The sequence below is a fragment of the Amphiura filiformis genome, chromosome 15 (assembly GCF_039555335.1).
Source record: "Amphiura filiformis chromosome 15, Afil_fr2py, whole genome shotgun sequence".
NCBI lineage: Eukaryota > Metazoa > Echinodermata > Ophiuroidea > Amphilepidida > Amphiuridae > Amphiura > Amphiura filiformis.
In genome coordinates, this window is record NC_092642.1 from 792,802 (window position 1) to 815,789 (window position 22,988).

The 22,988-nt window shown below is 36.0% G+C and overlaps 1 protein-coding gene across 2 annotated transcripts in view; it reads right to left on the reverse strand.

The window, feature by feature from the left end:
• LOC140171122 (kelch-like protein 26) overlaps positions 1-22,988 on the reverse strand; it is an 81,493-nt gene that overhangs the window by 6,167 nt on the left and 52,338 nt on the right. The window contains exon 4 of one of the 2 annotated variants that reach the window (XM_072194305.1): positions 15,886-18,090. The exons of the other annotated variant lie outside the window; for it this stretch is intronic. Coding sequence (XP_072050406.1) covers positions 16,753-18,090 — 1,338 coding nt within the window. The 3' untranslated portion in view covers positions 15,886-16,752. Of the gene's footprint in view, positions 1-15,885; positions 18,091-22,988 lie in introns of those variants that run through there. 2 annotated transcript variants of the gene reach the window in all.

Consider the following 22,988-nt stretch of genomic DNA (forward strand, 5'->3'; position numbering starts at 1 on the left):
GACATTTCTGGATGTTTGGAATCATCACAATTATAAACATGATAAAGGCTGCATGATACCTTCTAAATCATTGAAATATAACAGACAGTAGTTCAAGTGCTGAATCATTTGGTAAGTGTTTTAAATATAATTTTTGTTTACCAAGTTTTGAATCTTCATGATCTTGTGTTTACAAATTATTAAAACAATTTTATGTTCTAAAATTTTCTAATGAAATGAATTGAAATGTCAACAGAATGTTCATAACATTTTAAAGCTGTACAGTGAATACTATACAACTAAGACCTTGCATGCTTGGTAGGAAATTCATTTCTTTTCAAAGAATAGGCCAGGCCTACAATAGCATGCATTTAGCTGTCACTGTAGATTTTTTTTTTATGTGGACTTTTAATTTTATTTACATGTGATGGAAATATGAATTATAAGGCAATTTGTTATTGAGAAATGAATTCATATATCAGAAACAAAAATGTAACCAAGATAAAAAAGAAGCAAGCAAAATAAAGTTTCTATAAAACAAACAATAAGCTAACAAAATGTGCATGGTCTATAAAAATGCATTCATTAATAGTTTTTCTTCCTTTCATAATTTTATAGTCATTTATTGATGAGATTATTTTTCTGCACGTGATTTATAATAAAACTATATTTATGAAATCATTTATTATGTCAACAGTGGCTAACACAATGAATTCCATTTGCATTGCTTTGGAGAGTAATACAAACAAACAAACAACAATCAAACAAACTAAAAACAAACCAAAGAAAAAACAAACCTTTGTATTGATTTTAAAATAAAAACAAACCACATTTATAATATTTATAAACTGTGTTTGACTCGTAATTATATAACTTGTCTTGTCATGTGTATTTAATACCGCATGTGGTACATATTTGTACACTCATGCTGTCGCGCTTGTACAGTCATGATGCGCGCATCTGTACTATCCTAGGGGTTATCAAGCGGTCAGGTTAGTGCATTGACTGTCATGTGCGCGTACCTGTACCATAACATTGGGGTTATTAGCGGTCAACTATGGGTCATGTTCACTGTCATGATGTGTGTAACCAATTGTATGGAAATGATGTTTGTAAACAAAGAGTGATTCTGAGTGGAAAGATTTTAAAAAAGTGATTCTGATAGATTTTGCAAAAACGTTGAAAATTAAAAACTTGAACATGTTTTAAGGCCAAGTAAAATAAATAACACGTAGGCCTATCGTCCCTGCCCTCGCCGATTTCAAATTAAACATCTTTGTTATGTTTCTTCTTTGTTCCCTTACTTTGTTTCTAAAATTGTTGGAATGAAAAGACATGTTAAAAAGCTCTTGGTTATCATTTATAAACACATTGCATAGACATGTTATTACGTGGCCTAAAGTAATATGATGAAGACGGCCAGTGTATTAACATGCGGTGCATCAGCAAATGCAAAGAACTAAAACATGTTGAACTATGCCCAGTCCATGGACCAGGGTTGGATTTCGTAAAAGTGATTAAATATTATTTTTTTATTATTTAATATGCTGTAGGATTTCATAAGGCCAATTACAATTGATTCTTAGTTTCCTGTTTCCCGCCCGCGTCCAAAGTAGAGAATTGCAAAATATTTAATTATTTTATTTAAATTTTGGATTTTCTCTTTAAAAATAACTTTTAATGACTACCATTTGCTACTTTCTGACTTTGATCATATCATCTATAATGATGAATAAACATAGAACCTAATTGTACCATTAGGGGGCCTACTTATGTATAAAATCAAACATAGTAGTAAAATAATTAAATGCATGCTCCTTGTCAAAATGGCTTGATGTAGGTTGCGACCACTTATTTTAAAATAAAGAAAATAAAAGATAATTAATAATTAATAATTAAAAGTCGCCTCATCCCTGGTTTTCAACCATGAAACAGGAAACTAAGAATTAATTGTGAAGGGCCTAATACAACTAGCTACAACTGAGTTCTGACTTGGATTATTTCTTTCTTGGGCGTTCGCGTACAAGATGCTGTAAAACATGCATGTTCAATATAGGCCTACTCATGCATCGCACGCATGGAGCGGTCGCCGCAGCCGAGTTTGTGCGTGTTTGTGGCAAACACGCGCAAATTAACAGTGAAAAGGGGTGATTTTATTAAGTGATATCTCTTCATATTCTGTTGGCCTAGTTCTAATTTTTCAAAAGTTAGTTAATAACACGCCTCATTTTGTAGTAACATACATTTCCACTGTTTATTGAAGTGCCAGTCTTCAAATATCTTTGATTCTACATTGCATGTTTAGACAAACTATAAAATCAATGGAAAAGGGTGCAATTTTTGTGTGATTTTATTGTAAAAAATGTTCAAACTTAAAAACATTGTTTTATTCCAATAAATGACAAAAACATTGAGTATTATGTACCTTATAAGGTTCCTTACTTGCTTTCTGTTTTGGCACTGTTTTATCAGAGTTTGAAAGCAACTTTATCTTACATGGCGCACCGATTCGATTATTGCATGCAGTACAGCGATCGAGCCGTGGCGTTTAGTCAATTTCGTGCGTATTTCATCAGTGGAGAAAACAAAAACTGAACGCACGAATCAGCAAACCTAATTATCGTGTTTCAATGGGAGTGAAACTGCCGTGATCGATGGGATGCATGCACGAACAGCGCATATATCAAGTAGTATTTTGTAGTATTTAGAAGGGTTAGGGTTAAGGAAGCCTATACTGAGTTTCGATAGTGGTAACCTAACCCTAACCGCCTAAGGGCTTTTTGGCGACGGAAGGGAAAGAAGGAAAGAATAAAGAGAAAAAGAAGGAAAGAAGTTGTTTGCTCTGGGTGGGATTCGAACCCGAGACCCCTCGCATGCCAAGCACTCGGTCGGTGACACTTTGCCCCGGGTCTTGGGCTTCGCTGGCCAGCGAAACCGTGCCTACATATCACTTAGGGCGATTGCGTCATCACACCACGTGGGATGCATGCACGAACAGCGCATATATCAAGTAGTATTTTGTAGTATTTAGGAGGGTTAGGGTTAAGGAAGCCTATACTGAGTTTCGATAGTGGTAACCTAACCCTAACCGCCTAAGGGCTTTTTGGCGACGGAAGGGAAAGAAGGAAAGAATAAAGAGAGAAAAGAAGGAAAGAAGTTGTTTGCTCTGGGTGGGATTCGAACCCGAGACCCCTCGCATGCCAAGCACTCGGTCGGCGACACTTTGCCACGGGTCTTGGGCTTCGCTGGCCAGCGAAACCGTGCCTACATATCACTTAGGGCGATTGCATCATCACACCACGTGGGATGCATGCACGAACAGCGCATATATCAAGTAGTATTTTGTAGTATTTAGGAGGGTTAGGGTTAAGGAAGCCTATACTGAGTTTCGATAGTGGTAACCTAACCCTAACCGCCTAAGGGCTTTTTGGCGACGGGAAGGGAAAGAAGGAAAGAATAAAGAGAGAAAAGAAGGAAAGAAGTTGTTTGCTCTGGGTGGGATTCGAACCCGAGACCCCTCGCATGCCAAGCACTCGGTCGGCGACACTTTGCCACGGGTCTTGGGCTTCGCTGGCCAGCAAAACCGTGCCTATATATCACTTAGGGCGATTGCGTCATCACACCACGTGGGATGCATGCACGAACAGCGCATATATCAAGTAGTTTTTTGTAGTATTTAGGAGGGTTAGGGTTAAGTGCCACTTAAACATTCTTCAGTTGTTTTAAATTTGAGTGCAAGTATGTAGTCTTACACTGAAAATGACATGAGTTTAGTACACATGCCTATTATAAGTGCCACTTGAGTATAATCTTGCAGGCACTTACTTATTATATTCTATTTATTAGCTAGAACATTCATCCATTATCAGCTAGAACATTATGAAATAATCTATCCTGTATAGGATTTAAACACTTATTTTACATGTACTGATCCAAATAGGTTCATTTTGTAAAATACTAAAATACTCTCCTGTACAAGAGATGAACTGCCCCTTGCATTCTGCCGATAATATAAGCCCCTCTCCTCCTAAATATGACCAAGTTAAAAGCGTAAATTATGTAAAATACGGTACAACAAATTTCACATTCTAATGAGTTTGTACTTATAATCTCCTGAACTAAAGAGATAAAATGAATTTCAAACAAAATATCACCCAGCTACTACAGATTTCATGGCGATCCGGACTTTTAGACCACCCGAGCTATATAAGGTACAAATTGCAAATTTATCATATTAAACTTTGGCAACAAGATTAAAGGCTTTTGTCTAACACACGCGTCACGTCACGTCACGTCACGTCACGTCACGTCACGTCACGTCACGTTGAAATGTTATCAAAAGTTCATAATAAATTATTAACTCCACAATTACCCTTATCTCCCTACGTGATAAATAGTCCGTGAAATAGTCCATGGAATTCCAGCTTTTCATCAATGCCGCAAAGCACAGCAAAGCTTCAATGAATAAAATAATCGGGAACGTTGAAATGTTATCAAAAGTTCATAATAAATTATTAACTCCACAATTACCCTTATCTCCCTACGTGATAAATAGTCCGTGAAATAGTCCATGGAATTCCAGCTTTTCATCAATGCCGCAAAGCACAGCAAAGCTTCAATGAATAAAATAATCGGGAAATGTTTCATGTATGGAAAGAGGAAAATGATTTTGAAACTAACAAATGTTTTGGTAAAAGTAACAGACATTTTGGAAGTTCACATTTACTTCGTTCTCCATGTTTTATGTGTAAACCGATTTTCATTGTGAAGATCGTCAGCGTGCCTTCTGCGCTGGCTGCCAAATTAAGAGTAAATCAGGATGTGGTTGTGATTGTGTTTCAAAGTTTTGATATATTTTTTTTCCATTTCAAATTATGAGTACAAGATGCGATTTTGTGCTAAACTCTCGCAAAAAGTTCGGGTGTTTTCATGTCATAAATTTTGTACAAGTTTTCTTTTTTAAAATGCATTCAAAAATAGCGGGTGCTCTGTATTTTGCATGGACCATAAAATGGCATTTTTCAAAACATTTGCTCCAGACATGTTGACTGCATGTACATGTTTGAACATGTTTGCTCAATGCTCACCCTCGGTACATGTACGCCTTTTATCTTGTGCCGCTTCCGCAGTACCTGCGTGTCGTCGCGTTACACAAAGACTTTTGATACATGCATGTTTACAGTCAGCGCGTCTCAAGTATGGTACAGCCACCACTTCAGCGTACACATCAGCTTGTTTATAAATTTCTGATTGGACGAAACAAATCCCTCGTGTTGTCGTGGCAAAGTAATTGTTTTTATTATAGCGAACATTTGCAGTAAAGCTAGCTTTGAGATGGTGTATTTTATCATGATCGCCGATTTATTTAACCATGCGACACATGTGCATAATACAAGCGTGGCGCACGCGAGTGTTTGTTTAGAAAGCAAAGTACATTGTACATGTTGATTTTTGTGATGAATATTTTTTGTGTATTTCAAAAATTTTCAAAGTTGACATTACATGCTTTAGAAAATGTTCCATTTCACAACTGGGTATCTTGCTTGCCTTCACTGGTTGACAAGAATCCGTTTTGCTCATTCATTGTTGCTAGTGTAGACTGTGTAGTAGATTTAATGACCTAAATTCAAAAATATTGTTTCCCCTTTCAAAACCAAACCATTTTTGGGGTGGCGCATGCATGTTTAGGCATTCTTCTGGTAAATTTTTTTCCATGCATGGCTCTCATGTTTAAGCAGTATATGTTTGAGTACTTCATGTTTTCCTCGGACTGATCACCCAAGGAACACGTGTTCACCCTCTCAGGTTCCATGGACTATTTCACGGACTATTTATCACGTAGGGAGATATTAGGGTAATTGTGGAGTTAATAATTTATTATGAACTTTTGATAACATTTCAACGTGACGCGACGTGACGCGACGCGACGTGACGTGACGTGACGTGACGTGACGTGACGCGTGTGTTAGACAAAAGCCAGATTAAACATGTTTTCAACTGTACAAACATACCTTTTATTCAATCGAACAAGCTTTATTTTGTTCTAAAATCCACATTTTTATAACTATTTTTGACGTAAAAGAGCTGGTAACAAAACAGGTAATGCCAGTTTTTTGCGTAGCACAAGCGCTTGATGTACGCTCGTTTTGACGGTAATTTACGCTAGCGTATCATGCATTTTCAAGCGCATTTGACATCGTTTTACTGCTGGACGCAATTCTGCATTTATTCAAGATGGCGAATCTCGAAAAATGTGATGTATTTTACCCTGTAATTTCCCTCATTACTCAAAGCCCTGCCCGCTTTCACAATATTTTAGCTTATATCATCGGAAACATAGATTAGTAATATTAGGTATGTCACTGTATTTTTAAAGATTTTTAGATGATTTTTACAATGAAAAAATGGATGTTTTAAGCTTCTTTTCAAAAATTGGGTTTAGCTTGTTAAAAAATGGGTAAAAAATCATTTTTAGCTTGTTGGATATTTTTGCTTAATTTAAATAGTTTAAAGCTTGACTCCTTGAAACTTTAAGTTTAGTTTAAGCTTGTTAGAATATTAAACTTTGATGAAATAGTACGGTAATATTTGAGCCCTATAGCAGTCAAGTTAGCTCAATCGTTATGGCGTTCTACTATGGTGCGGGAGGTTGCGGGTTTCGAACCCTGGCGGCGCCTAGTATGCTCTCGTGGAAAAATTGAGTAAGCTTGAAATTCCCCTGGACAAGGAACTTACTGCTAATTGTCTTGTTGAAACCCGTAGGAAACTCGGGGAGCTGATCCTGGTTGCGATGGTTATTTGTGGAATGTCCAAGGTGTGCAGCAGAGTCCCTGATTTGTTGTTAAATGGTAAATGATGTGGGGCCATATAGTGGTCAGCGACAACCTGTAAAGTGTGCCGAGGCTTGTGGATCAACGTCTAGGTGTTTTGCCTGTGCGTAGCGCACTATAGATCAATGCGCTTTTTCTTTTTTTTAAATTTTTTTATATGGTGCGGGTGGTCTAAAAGTCAGGATCGCCATGGCTGACATAAACTATACAATCATATCAAACATGTGTTCACTAGCAGAAAAACTGTCATACTTGAATTCATGTATTCCCATGAGACAAGATTTGGTATGTAATCTTCAACAACGATGTATGAATATGATTCTCCTTCATTTCCTTTGACCGGTTCTCTAATTGTTCTGTTGTTGTCAAGATATTTGTTCTATCAACATATGTTTACATAATGATGTCAGCAACAGCACTAGTTAAAGACAAGATATGATTTGAAACAAAATATCACCCAGCCACTACAGATTTCATGGGGCTGACATGATACTATACATATCAAATGTGAATTCAACAGCAGATAAACTGTAAAAATGGTCTGTCAAATTAATGCCTTGCCATGAATCAAGTTCTTGCTGAAGTTGGTTTGGCTCTCCTTTATTTCCTGTAACCAGTTGTTTGTTTGCTTTGTCTTCATTCTTTGGCACTTTCCATTCTGCTTTTGGTTCCACCTCATCAGATGGGTTACTCACTTGTCTTTCCTTTTCTTCATTACCTTCCTTGTTTGTTTCATCATCCTTGGGTTCATCAGGATCCAGCCATGTATTTAATCTGTGCATGTACCCATTCAGATTCACAAAGAGTCTCTTGTTGATGGTAAATGCACCAGCTTCAGAATTATTATCTCCAACAAATTCTTGATCTTCAGGATTGTGTGGTTCAGAAAATGTGGCTGATGGATCATCATCGTCAAGGTTGATGGTCACATGACTCACCGTTGGTGTTGTAGATCCATAGTACAAAATCCTGTAGCATTCACCTTCCTCTATGACTAGTGCTGGTGGAAGGCAAGAATTAGCGAACTTATCTTCTTCTCCTGGTAATTCTTGATCAATGGGCAGGATTTCTGATGCAAGGGATATCCATGTATTCTGAGCTGGATCAAAGGCAAACAGCGATCCTTGTCTGTCCACACTGCCACAAATTCCATAGACTAGAATGACGTTCTGATAAACAACAGAACTGGGCTTTTCAAGAGCCACAGGTAGACTGCGGACTTTCTCCCATTCTTGTGTTTCCAACTTATAGCGCTCCACATTTCGCTTAAGTCTGCCACCTAGGTCATCAACCGTTCCTCCAATTGCATAAATGCAACCATCCATATGAACCATAGAGAAATACACTCGCCTTGATAACATTGAGGGCATTTGAGTCCACATGTTGCCAGATTTGTCATAATGAAAGAACCAATTATATGGTCTTGCTTTGTGGTATGCAGCTTGGTACATTTCTCCATTAACAACAATCAGCTGATCTCTGCAATTGTGCACAGGTACTTCAATGGGCACCTTGGCAAATTTGTCCAGTTTTAGCCATCCTTTTGGTCCATGACATTTCACTCTGTGAGAGTGGTATCCCCGGTGTTCAATTGCCAGCACCATCTGCAACAGTAAGATCATACAGTAGAGCTTACACAGTAAGTTTAATCAAACTTATTATAAAACACTTTTAATCAAACTTATTATAAAAACACTAAAAAACGTTGCGTTTTTCATTAGTTCCTTAATTTTATTCAACAGTTTTTCAATGTCAAGATGCGTATATTCAAACATAAGTGTTAAAAATGAGGATATGTCGGCATCTATCATCTCATATGCTACATGCATTCTAAATCAATCTCATGATGTATGGATACATTGTTCTACTTAAAATATACAGCTGAAATACATTAATCCAACGGACAGGTTCATCAGTAAAATACTTGAAATAAAAAATGGGAAAAAAAGGAAGAACAATTGTCTGACTCCAGCTTGTTGTTTCTGCTCTATGTTCTGAGCATCAAATTTTGAAAGGTCTCTAGGAATCACAAACTATAAATCAGTGTTTGGAACTGAAGTGACTTCTGATTTATAAGCCTTCTAAATACATTTTTTTATATACAGTACATAAGCCCTTGCTCCCCTGAAAGTGATCAGGACTGACTTTCTAAATAATTTCTATAAAACACATGATGAAGGTGGGAAAAGATATATAATTTTAAGTTGTGTCTATAGACTTAATTTATTTGACATATTATTTTACAAGGGTGTAACATCCAAGTCAGCTACCTTAAGCTCAAATTAGGTCGCATACATTACAATAATTTTCATATTTATTTACTTATTTTAATTTATTTATTAGACTTCATCACATTCCACTGTGTTTGGAGTTATAATAATGCATATGTAATTTGTCCATGTCAACATGTTGATGGAATAATTAAAATCCTGATTTGGGCATAAATTTGAGTCTGTAGTGGATCAGAGAGTCAATCTAATTTGTTCACACTAATCACAAAATGAAATGAAATCCGTCATAATTTGGTTATGTATATTAAAATCTATGTTGACATGTCAAGATATTCTTTATATCGACATACATGTATCTTTAAACAAGTTCATTTGGATTGTTAGATTTAACTGTTAACATTGTTCGTTTTATGCAAATCCGAGAAAAATGAAGATGTTATACTCACATTTTTAGTGATGTTTCAGCTACACTAATGATTTCTTCAGACTGGCAACTCATCACATCTGACTGCTTCCTTTTATAGGCAACAGGGACCGCTATAAGGACGAGGGGGCCTACTCACTCAACAACATCTTTGACCAACTCATCACGCCCTCTAAAGCGGTTCTTATTGCCTATAAAAGGAAGCAGTCAGATGTAATGAGTTGCCAGTCTGAAGAAATCACCAGTGTAGTGGTGAAACATCACTAAACATGTGAGTTTAACATCTTCATTTTTCTTGGATTTGCATAAAATGAACAATGTTAACAGACATATGTATGTTTACATAATGCATATCAACAACAGTACAGCACCAGTAACAGACAAGATTAATTTCAAACAAAATATCACCCAACCACTGTAGATTTCACAGGTCTGACATGACTCTATATACATAATGTGAATTCAACAGCAGAAAAACTTGGAATTCGTGCATTCCCATGAGACACGATTTGGTATGCAATCTTCAACAACGATGTATGATTCTCCTTCATTTTCTTTAACCAATTCTTTCATTGTTCTTTTGTTGTCAAGATATTTGTTCTATCAACATAATGTTTACATAATGCATGTACTTGGTACTTGGTATTGGTAACCTCCAAAAATCTGCAGAAGTTTAAACTGGAGGCTCGCGAGGGTCAGCAACAGCACTATAGTAACGACAATACATGATTTTAAACAAAATAATACCCAGCCACTACAGATTTCATGGGGCTGACATGACACTACCATGGACTGCCTTTTGAGGAGAGCAAGAGCAATCACACTCTGCTGCTCTCCTTAAATCTGAAATAGAAGAGTGATTTTTAGCTCTTAGTTAACAATTCTCTCCTTACATTCTATCGTAAATGCTCTAAACTGCTCTCCTTGAAGACTCCAGAAGAGCTATTTAATGCTCTCCTGCAAATTACCAAAGACAGTCCCTGCACTACACATGTCAAATGTGAATTCAACAGCAGATAAACTGGAAAAATGGTCTGTCAAATTAATGCCTTTCCACAAATCAAGTTCTTGCTGAAGTTGGTTTGGTTCTCCTGTATTTCCTGTAACCAGTTGTTTGTTTGCTTTGTCTTCATTCTTTGGCACTTTCCATTCTGCTTTTGGTTCCACCTCAGCAGGTGGGTTACTCACTTGTCTTTCCTTTTCTCCATTACTTTCCTTGTTTGTTTCATCATCCTTGGGTTCATCATCATCCAGCCATGTATTTAATCTGTGAATGTACCCATTCAGATTCACAAAGAGTCTCTTGTTGATGGTAAATGCACCAGCTTCAGAATTATGATCTCCAACAAATTCTTGATCCTCAGGATTGTGTGGTTCAGAAAATGTGGCCGATGGATCATCGTCAAGGTTGATGGTCACATGACTCACCGTTGGTGTTGTAGGTCCATAGTACAAAATCCTGTAGCATTCACCTTCCTCTATGACTAGTGCTGGCGGAAGGCAAGAATTGACAAACTTATCTTCTTCTCCTGGTAATTCTTGATCAATGGGCAGGATTTCTGATGCGAGAGATATCCACATATACGAGCTGGATCAAAGGCATACAACGATCCTCGTCTAGCCGCTCTGCCAAACCCCATCGTCTTGCTTGAACCAATTCCATAGACAAGAATGATGTTCTGATAAACGACAGAACTGGTTCTTTCAAGAGCCACAGGAAGGCCACAGACTTCCTCCCATTCTTGTGTTTCCAACTTATAGCGCTCCACATTTTGCGAAAGTCCGCCACCTGGTCCAACCTCTCCTCCAATTACATAAATGTAACCATCCATATGAACCATAGAGAAGTACATACGCCTTGACAACATTGAGGGCATTCGAGTCCACATGTTGCAAGACTTGTTATAATGAAAGAACTCATTATAGGAATCTGCTATAAAGTATCCAGCTAGGAACAGGTCTCCATTAACAAAAATCAGCTGATCTTTGCCAAAACGTTCTTTAAAGCTGGGCTTCTTAGCAAATTTGTCCAGTTTTAGCCATCCTTTTGGTCCGCGACATTTCACTGTTTGAGAGAGGGGTTTAATTGCCAGCACCGTCTGTAACAATAAGATCATACAGTAGATTATTTCAGATTTACAGAGTAAGATTAATCAAACTTATTTTTAAAAACATTGAAAAAATGTTCTGTTTGTTAATGGTTCTTGGCTGTGTGATAAACAAGACACTGAAAACAGGACTGATGAACAATTTCAGGTAATTTTGAACAATATAATTTTATTTTATTCAAAAGTTTTTCAATGTCAACATGCATACATTTAAACACAAATGTTAAAAATAAGGATGTGTATGAATCTATATCATTTCATTCTACATACTACTATATGAAATGTTTGTTTGGTTTGTTTAAACAGTTACTCTATGTGTATGTGGAGCCACACTTGGCTCCTGATTCAACCAGGGTCAAGCAAAATGCCCAAACCAAGCTAAAACTGCTATCTTATATGCATGCTGGCCTACTAAAATACATACATACATACATCATCATTTTATTTCATTCAAATCAACATACAAAATATATATAAAAGACACAAAAATTTGAATGAGGAGATGCTCAAAAGGCCCAAAGGCCTGAAGCGAGCACCCCCTTACACTACCCTAAGTTACAACATACAAGTACACAAACTTAACAAATAAAAGAAAAAAGAAAGAGGAGAAGAACATGCAAAGAAAGAACCAATATAAATATTTATAACATTTCAATAAATAGACATTCCACAGTTCACACAAGAAATTGATAGTTGGGGTTGGGGAGGTCATTAAACAATGCCTAAATATTAGATGTAATTTTTTATTAGACTTTTCTTTATTTGTAACTTAAACTGGTTTACTGATTTTGCCATCTTTATATATTTATCAGTAATATTCCATTTCCTAGGACCGGCAGCTCTTATTGTTTTGTGAGCAAATTCTGTTTTTGTATGACATATATTATAGTCATCGGCATTTCTTGTGTGGTACTTATGTCGATTTATCTGCTGCATGAAATAGTTGTCGAATGCTACAGGCAGCTGATTTGAAAAATGTTTATACATAAATATGCTTAATTCCATATGATATGTGTCATAAACATTAAGTAATTAATACATTTTAAAAATAGGAGCAGAGTGACATAAATAATGACTATTTGAAATGATTCTAAGTGCCTTTTTTTGCAGTACAAAAATCTTCTCTAAGTATTTCTTACATGTATTTCCCCATGCTAAAATAGCATAATTTATATAAGGAAGAATTAATGTGCAATATAGTGAAAATAAAACTTTCTCTGGTACAAAGTGCTTAATTTGGTTTATTACTCCAATACCTCTGGAAATATTCTTTGATATATTATCAATGTGAGTTTTCCATGTCACTCAGTGTACATACGTGGTATTTTTTATTTGGGGTAAAAGGTCATTAAGAGGTCACTTCCGGTCTGAGACAAAAAAACCTTCAAAATGTATATGGAAAGAAAAGGAACTAGACTTAGCTGTGGTCTAAGACCACGAACACAGCCGTGTTGTGACCCCTTAATGACCTTTGACCCCAAAATATATGAAAACCCCATAGACATTGGCTAATATCAATGTATGTGTGCACGTGGCATAACTTTGCCATGTTATTTTTGGCAGACGGGGCATTTTGAAGGTTTTTTTGTCTCAGACCGGAAGTGACCTCTTAATGACCTTTTACCCCAAATAAAAAATACCACGTATGTACACTGAGTAACATCAATTCATGTGTGAATGTACCGTCTCTGTGCTATATTTTTCTTGGCTGATAAAGTGTTTTGAAGTTATTTTGTTTTATACCGGAAGTGACCCTTTAATGACCTTTGACCCCAAATCTGTGTACACCCCATAGACGTTGGGTAATAACAATGCATGTGTGCAAGTGGCATCACTGTCCTATGTAATTTGTGGGAGAAGATGCATTTTAAAGGTATTTCGTTTTATAACAGAAATGAACCCTTAATGACCTTTGACCCCAAATAAAAAAATACCATATATACATTGGGTAAACACAATTAATGTGTGAACATACCATCACTCTCCTATGTTTTTCTTAGCTAATAAAATTTTTTAAAGATATTTCGATTTATACCGAAAGTGACCCCTTAATGACCTTTGACCCCAAATCTGTGTACACCCCATAGACACTGGGTAATAACAATGCATGTGTGCAAGTGACGCCACTGTCCTACATAATCTGTGGAAGAAGATGCATTTTAAAGGTATTTCTTTTTATACCGGAAGTGACCCCTTAATGAGCTTTGACCTCAAATAAAAAAAAATACCACATATACATTGGGTGACTGCAGATCATATGTGAACATACCGTTACTGTGCTATGTTTTACTTAGCTAATAAAATTTTTGAAAGTTTTTCGTTTTATACCGGAAGTGACCCCTTAATGACCTTTGAACCCAAATCTGTGTACACCACATAGACACTGGGTAATAACAATGCAAGTGTGCTAGTGTTGTCGCTGTCCTACGTTTTTGACCCCTATGACCCCTGCGTGACCTTTGACCCCACGAGTTTCATGTGACATGTAGGGGCACGGTCAATGATCATTATGACCAAGTTAGGTCAAAATCGATGTAAGCATGTGAGTGCTAGAGCAAATGTAAAGGTTGACAGAAAGAAAGAAGAACCTGTAAGAAAAAAGACACAGCCGTGACTAACACCACGGCTGTGTAATCATTATTGAAAGATGACAAAGAACAAGTAATTGAAGGCCTCTCTAAACACAAGCAAACAATTTTACAGTTAGCCTAAGTTTGGGTCTAGCCTTTTGTACTTTTCTAGCCTATGTAATTTTCTCTTTTATAGGTCAACATGTTGTGTTTACCATATTATATGTCATGCCCTGTTCCCTTATTCTTGGGCACATGATCAGATTCTATTATCGTGTGGATGCTACTTTGGGGTTGTTTGGCTTGGGCACCAGACTAGTACTACAAGGATTTGAAGCAAGTCTAAATGGAATCAAGAGAGCGGAAATTTGGAATCCAATCTCATGTACATTTATGATGTATGGACACATTGTTCTAGGTTTAGAATACTGTAATTTACTACATATGAATATAATTAATGGACCTTTTCAAACTGAGTCATTCTGATAAAACCCGGAGCATGAAATAATTCCCCCTATCATGCGCGCATAAAAGTACCTCCTCAGCATGCATGTACAATTCGACGTTCCAATGCGTAACAGGCATCATAAACTACGATGAACTTTCGATGGTCAATTATTAATAGATGAGACAGGAACTTTTGCCAAGGATACTCAATGTGGAATCAAGGCGGTGGTATGTCTTGTGTAAGAGACTGAGTTGTGGAAGAGGTGATGTTAATGTTCTGTAAAAAATATTTAACTGACGAAAAATGACGAACATTTGATCATTTCTTTCCATTAGTATCTTATTGTGAAAAACCAAGTAGCTGAGGTATTGGCTCAATATGCTAGGCAAATATTTAAACCAATGACCCCATGTTCATGTTGGCTTAATAAGCTGTATTTTAGCGCAAAAGGGTACCGTAATTCATGACAATTTTACCCCTAGCTTACTGAATAAATAGTGAGGTTTTCCGAACTCTTCCGATCTTGATATGAAATGGTCTATTAGCAGCTAAGATAAAATTTACATTTAATACAACAGATAGGTTTAAAATCAATAAAATACTTGAAACAAAAAAACAAAACAACAACAAAACAATCTGAAAAAATTGTATTTGTTTGAGTCCAGTTGGTAGTTTCCGCTCTATGTTCTGATGAGCATCAACTGTTTACAGCAATGGTCTCTAGGAATCACACACTATAAATCAGTATGTTTGGAACTGAAGTGACTTGTCAATATTTTCTAATTTTTATGTTTATGTGATTTTTACTTACAGTTCATTTAAGCCCTAGCTCAACTGAAAGTGACCGACTTTCTTAATATATAAATTCGAAAAACACATGATGCAGGTTGGAAAAGCTATTTGATTTTAAGTTTTCTTGTAATGTATAGATTGAATTTATTTGACAAATTATTTTACAAGGATATAACCCCTACATTCATTACAATAATGTTCACATTTACTTACAAGTATACATTACAATAATTTACATACATTACAATAATTTTCACATTTATTTACTTATTTAGTTTATCAGACTTCACCACATTCCAGTGTGTTTGGAGTTAAAATAATGCACCATGGAGTAAAAAATAGTGTAGTTGTCTATAGATAAATTCTTCATGTCAACATGTTGATGGAATAATTAAAATCCTAAATTTGGGTCTGTAGTGGATTAGAGAGTCAATCAAATTTGTTCACATGAATCATGAAATGAAGTGAATGAAATCCATTGTAATTTGGTCGCATATCTGATGTAAAAGCAATGGGTGAGCAATTCATACATGAAATACTAAATGCCTTCCCATAAAAATCCCACTAGCAAATAAGAGCACATATATTCCTGATTGGATTTTCAGGAGGGATCTCTATTTGTACATGAAATTACACCAAGGCAAAGGAGCCCAAGTGCATCATTAGGCGGACGACACATGTTAACATACCGTAAAAACTCGATAGTTAGCATATGTGCTTCCTATCGAGCACTTTTAAAATATGTAAACATGAAGAGCCCCATCCACAAAAGTGTAAAGGGTTTTGAGCAAATCATCAATACACAATAGTTATATACGAACAAGTAAACCTGCAAATGTGTGTCTCAACCCCATTAGCTCAGTTGGAAAAGCGCCGGATTTTGGTACAATTTCATGTTTTCAAAAGCACTTGATAGTAAGTACATTATGCTAACTGTTGAGTTTTTACGGTAATGCATATCAACAACAGCAGTAGCAACAGACCAGATTGATTTAAAACAAAATACCGTAACCACCCAGGAATAAGCCCACCTTCAGGTATAAGCCCACCCCCTATTTTTCGAAACATTCTGGGAACAAGGGTGCACTCGGCTATAAGCCCAGTACTAAATTTTGGCCAAGTTTATTAAATCAAATCAATGCCTTTCTCTCACATTTAAGAGCAAATATGAAAAAATAACAGTTGATAATTTATACATTCCACACATTGGGCATATACAATGTACAAATGGGGATGATTTTTCTTATTTCTAAATTCAAGTACTAGCCCTCCTCAGTTATAAGCCCACCCCATTTTTGAAGTGAAATCTGCAATCTAGGGGGGTGGGCTTATACCAGAGTGGTTACGGTATTACCCAGCCACTACAGATTTCACTTGTCTGACATGACACTATACATATCAAATGTGAATTCAACAGCAGAAAAAGTCTCATTCTTAGTATTCATACTTTCCCATGATACAAGATTTGGTATGTAATCGTCAGCAACGATGTATGATTCTCCTTCATTTCCTATGACCAATTCTTTGTCCTTTTCAAGTTTTGCTTCAGTGGATGGTTCTTTTTCTTCATTCTTTGTGAGTGGCACATTTGATTCTTCTTTAGAGCATGCTTTTGGTTCCTCCTCGCCAACGATGCATGATTCTCCTTCATTTCCTTTCACCAATTCTTTATCCTTTTCAAGTTGTGCTTCAGTGGATGTTTTTTTTTCTTCATCCGTTGTGACCGGCACATTTGATTCTTCTTTTGAGTACGCTTTTGGTTCCTCCTCAGCAGCTGTGTCATCCTTTCCTCCGTTACTTGTTTCCTCATCGTTGGGTTCAACTTCATCTGGACAAGCAGCTAAGCTGTGAATATACCCGTTGATATTCACAAACATTCTCTTGTTGATAGCAAATGCACCTGCTTGAAAGTTATACAGTCCCATTATAAATTGATCCTCAGGATTGTGTAGTTCAGAAAATGTGGCTGATGGATTATCGTCAAGGTTGATAGTCACATGACTCACCGTTGGTGTTGCAGATCCATAATACAAAATCCTGTAGCATTCACCTTTCTCTATGACAAGTGCTGGATGAAGACGAGGGTTGGCCCACATACCATTTTCTAATTCTCGATTTATTGGCACAAATTCTGATGTAAGGGATATCCATGTATTACGGACTGGATCAAAGGCAAACAAAGATCCTTGTCTGCCGATCCCCATTGTGTGGGTTACACTAATTCCATACACAAGAATGATGTTCTGATAAACGACAGAACTGGTTGTTCTAAGAGCCACAGGAAGGCTAGGGACTTCCTCCCATTCTTGTGTTTCCAACTCATAGCGCTCCACTTTTTGCTGGAATCGATCATCTCGGTCTTCCTTTCCTCCGATTGCATAAATGTAGCCTGCCAGATGTACCATCGAAAAACGGCTTCGTCTGGTTAACATTGAGGGCAATTGAGTCCACACGTTGAGAGATCGATCATAATGAAAGAAATGATTAAAGCGTCTTCCATATAAATGTTGGATAGATGACCTGAAAGATGATTGTATATGGTGCACTCCACCAGCTAGGTAAAGTTCTCCATTAACAACAATCAGCTGCTGATCACTGACAGTTTCTTCAAAGGGCAATTTGGCAAAATTACCCAATTTTTGCCATCCTCTTGTTGGTCCGATATGACATTTCACTGTTTGAGAGTTGGGTTGTATTGCTAGCACCGTCTGCAAAAGGAAGATGATAACAATGGCTCTTAACAGGTATATTAAAAAAATAAAATTAAGAAAACAAATTTATAAACACTTGACAAATTTAATGTTTTTCCATTGTTTCCTGCCTGTATGTATTACACACAGGACTGACAACAGGACAAGAAAATTCAAAGTTCAGGCATTCTATCGGTACCCTCAAGAACCCCTTTTCAAGCTCTTTTTCAGTTCCAAAGCCCTACCCCATCAATTTCTTTTTCCATTCCTGACATCCAAATTTGAAGTTCTCACAGCTTTAGGAAAATTGCTGGGCATAGAAAATACATGTAGGCCCATTTTAGTTCCAGAGGCCTCATTTTTATGTCCTCTGAACTCGAAATCTGGGCAGCACTTACATTTAACTACCAAAAGATTAGTTGAATACCCATCCCCTATGTCATCTCATTACATTACATTCATACATACAATGTACATATTATGTACGTGGTGTATGGATACCTTGTTCCACCTTAGCAATAACTTAATTTATGCTCTGATGGACATAAATATGGTACTTAGCAGTAAAGATTTGATACAGTTCTTTATATGGTCTATGGTTTTAAACCATCTGACAGGTATAGATACTAAAGGTCAATCAGTAAAACACTCAGCTCAACAGATTTTGTTGAAATGATAAAAATTAAAACTTTTGTTTGAATTTAGCTGGTTGTTTCAACTAGCAGTGTTTTTGGACTAAAATTACTGGAGAAAACAATTATGAAGAAAGTATCACCATGGTTACAAATCCTTTGATCAAAGGATCCAATTTTCGAATTGGCAGAATCCATGTACTTTTCCATGATCAAGAGGAATTTTTAAAAATGGTCGCTCATACTGATATAATTTTAGTGAAAACATTCTCCATTATCATAAGTTATTGGGGGTGGGGAATCCAAATTTCTCTTGGTGTCTTGCGGGGGAATATTTTACTTGAACTATGAAAGGGAATGTTCAGTTCAGTGGCGGATTTCGGCAAATTTTGACAAATTTTGCGCAAAGTTGCCACAAAAGTGGAAATTTACACAATTTTGCCTCAAAAGTAGGGGGAGGAGCAAACTGGAGGGGCAAGAAAAATATTTGAGGGGAGGGCAAATTCCCCCCATGGCGCCACCACTGGTTCGGTGAAGAAAAAGGGGAAGGAAGGGGGAAATCCAACAATTTTGAGCCAATGCGATCAAGGGGAAGGCAAAACTTTTTTGTCTATTTTTTGGTTAAACTCCCACTCCCCAGGCATAAATAATGAATGATCCATAATTGTTGACTAAATATTAGTAAAAAAAAACACAGCCAGTTTGGTTCCGCTCCTTCCACACAAACAGTCTGCCAATGATAACGAACAAGTTCCTGGATGCTTCGCTTCTGATCAGGTTCTCGAATAGACCTTGCATTGTCGCCCTCTTAGCTAATCAGAAACAGCGTATACGTGGTCACTGGCAGACTGTGTGGAGGGAGCGTAACTAAACTGGCTGCATAGGAGACTAACTAAATAATTAATGAATGATGATTCCCAACAAATAGACCTTTTTAAATCAAGATCAGAAACGTTCAGAGAACCAGGCCACATGCATTAAGTCAGTTAAACTAGTGCCGATGTCCTTAAACCTCCATTTTTTCGTAAACAGCTGAACTGGGTGCAGGGTTTACAATTTTTGTACAAATGTATAGCAAAAATGCTATGCAAATTTTAGTTGTATAGCAGATTCAAATTGCATAGCATTTTGCATAGCAAATTTTATCCTATTGATTTTGCATCATGATAAATTGATATGATAATAAATATAATAATAGATGATTTGAAAAAACATTAATTACACATCACAGATGATTAAAAAAAACATTAATTACATGTGTTGAAACTTGGATAGCGAAATATGCTATGCATTTAATGGAACTTGCATAGCAAACTGACTAGATTGTATAGCACACTGCTGTGAGATACCAGTTATCGCAAACGTTGACTGGGTGCAGTAATCAGAGAAAATGGGTACCACTGTGTTAACAAAATGACGGACAAGGAAGGTCATAATTTTGTACCCTTTCAGGGATATACTCAAAAACACATGACACATGAGAAGAATGTTACACTGTCTCAAAGTGATTTTATTTTTGGGAAAAATCCTGACTATTACCAGTTATAGATAATACATTAGCTTTTCCATTTTGTCTTTTGGAAAATGAAATAAACCTTTTATACAACATATTCATATAAACATCTCAAAAAAGTAACTGACCCCCCCCCTTTAAATAATGGCCATTATTCAAAAATGGGCTGTTGTATTACAAATTTAAAAGCGTTGGAAGCAGAATTTATTTCTGCGCATTTTGACACCTCATTTGATACGCTAGCTCAGAAAAAAAAATAAAACAGCGGTCAATTTAATGTAGTGAGGTCCCGATTTGAAAGTTGCACTTACATGTACAACAATGCATACATGTAAACACTCAGATATCATTACACAGACTTCCTTCCATTATACTGAATACAAATCAATAGAATTTACTGCAACTTTCAAATCTTGGGTTACATTGATTTAAATGTACCCTGTGACGTCAATATTTAGTCAATTGCTACAAATGAGGTGTCAAAATGTGCAGAAATAAATTCTGCTTCCAACGCATTTGACAGATTTGTAATACAATCGCCCGTTTTTGAATAATGGCCATTATTTAAGGGGGGATAGTTACTTTTTTGAGATGTTTATTTTGGCTCACAATGTAAGATACATCTAACTGGATCAAAACAGACCATTACCAGAAATAATTGGTGTCTTGTTGAGGTATCTTGCCTTCAGAGCAGTTAATGCTCACCATGTCTCAACAAGGCACAAATTATTTCTGGTAATGGTCTGTTTCTTACCCTCTATCTAATACATACATTTATATGTGACAGTGTTTCTCAATTCATAAGAAAACAGAGTAAGATGAATAAAATACATTAAAAATAAAATTATCATTACGTCTACACATTTGTATAATGCTGATACTGTACAAGAAATAATTATTAAAAAGTATATAGTGAAATTCAGATTATTACATTAATTAATGTAAGAGGGAAATTGTGTAAAGGGAAATTTTTTGCAATGGTCATTTTTCACAATTTCCTCTATATAATTTTGTTCTTAACTTTTATCTAGGAATAGTTTGTATACCTTCCTGGAGTCAGTAAAGTAAAATCAAATTTAGAAATTTTCTCAAAAAGTGTTAATTTTTGCAGGAATCTGCTATGCTAGTTCAATATCCCTTGCATCATTTCCTTTCTGAAAATGTATACTTTTATATACTTCTCATCATTACATTTAGAGATACAATAAAACATAATATCTAAATTACTGACTCGAGAAAGATACAGACTATAGTTAGTAGTTCCTCCAAATCAAATCACTGCAAACATAATTGTTCATTTACTTAATTGTAAGTTCAGGTAATTTTTCAGCATGGTTGGCAAAGGTCAAAAAATAGATTTTGCTTATACCTTGGGGGTTGAAGTACTTTGGTAGCATGTTACAGTGACGAGCATTGTTCGTCCATTTTTTTTTTGTTGCCATGGTAACAGCCAATTCTTTGTTTTATGCAGTTTTTAGTCAATTTCAGGGTTAAAAAAGTGAAATTTAACCTATTTTGGCTGGCTAATTGCAGCAATACATGACACATTTTGCAAAACCAAATATTACATGATATAGACCTATCTCCATATGTTGCGAAGAACGATTGCATTTTTTTTAAATATCATCTTTATGTCTTTTTTGGATCTGGCAACACTGCAAGTTGTCACATAGTGAAAAATGTGATATTTTACCCCATCTTTGCATCGAAAAAAATCTATATGCCGGAGCACTCTGGATATTGATATTATAGCAGGTGGTGAAGGTGACCTGGCCCCACTCATATCTGATGAAAACAGCTTGGGCACTTGTATACATTGTAAGCAGTGTTGCCATAAAATGATGCATTTTGGCAAATTTAACAAAATGAGATTTTCACAAAATATGATATGAATTGTTACACAAAAGCAGGTTTCTTAAGATTGTTTATATCTTTCCATATCCTTATGATGAAGGTGTCTTAGTTAGACTCATTTCTAAAGAGAAAAGCTTGTTATATTGTATATCAAAAATCAGTGTTGCCAGAAAATGATGCATTTTGATAAATTAAAAATGAGATTTTTCACAAACTATGCTATAAATTGTTACACTGGTACAGGTTTCACATATCTCTCCTTAGTCATATGATAAATGGGTCTTAGGTTCACTCATTCGTAATAAAAAAAGCTTGTTGTATTGAAAATCAAAAAGCAGTGTTGCCAGAAAATGGTGCATTTTGGTAAAAATGGGGTTTTTACAAACTATTCTATAAATTGTTACACTGGTGCAGGTTTCACATATCTCTCCTTAGTCATATGATAAAGGGGTCTTAGGTTCACTCATTTGTAATGAGAAAAGCTTGTTATATTGAAAATCAAAAAGCAGTGTTGCCAGAAAATGGTTCATTTTGGCAAAATTGAGATTTTCAGAAAAATATGATATGAATTTTAATTACACAAAACCAAGTTTCTTAAGATTCATTATCTCTCTATATCCTTATGATAAAGGGGTCTTTGGTTGACTCATTTCTAATGAGAAAAGCTTGTTATATTGCAAATCAAAAAGCAGTGTTGCCAGAAAATGATGCATTTTGGTAAATTAAAAATTTGTTTTTTACAAACTATGATATAAATGGTTACAGCACTGGTGCAGGTTTCACATATCTCTCCTTAGTCATATGATAAAGGGTTCACTCATGAAAAAAACTGGTTACATTGTAAATCAAAGAGCATTGTTGCCAGAAAATGGTGCATTTTGATCAATTTAAAAAATGAGATTTTTACAAACTGTGAT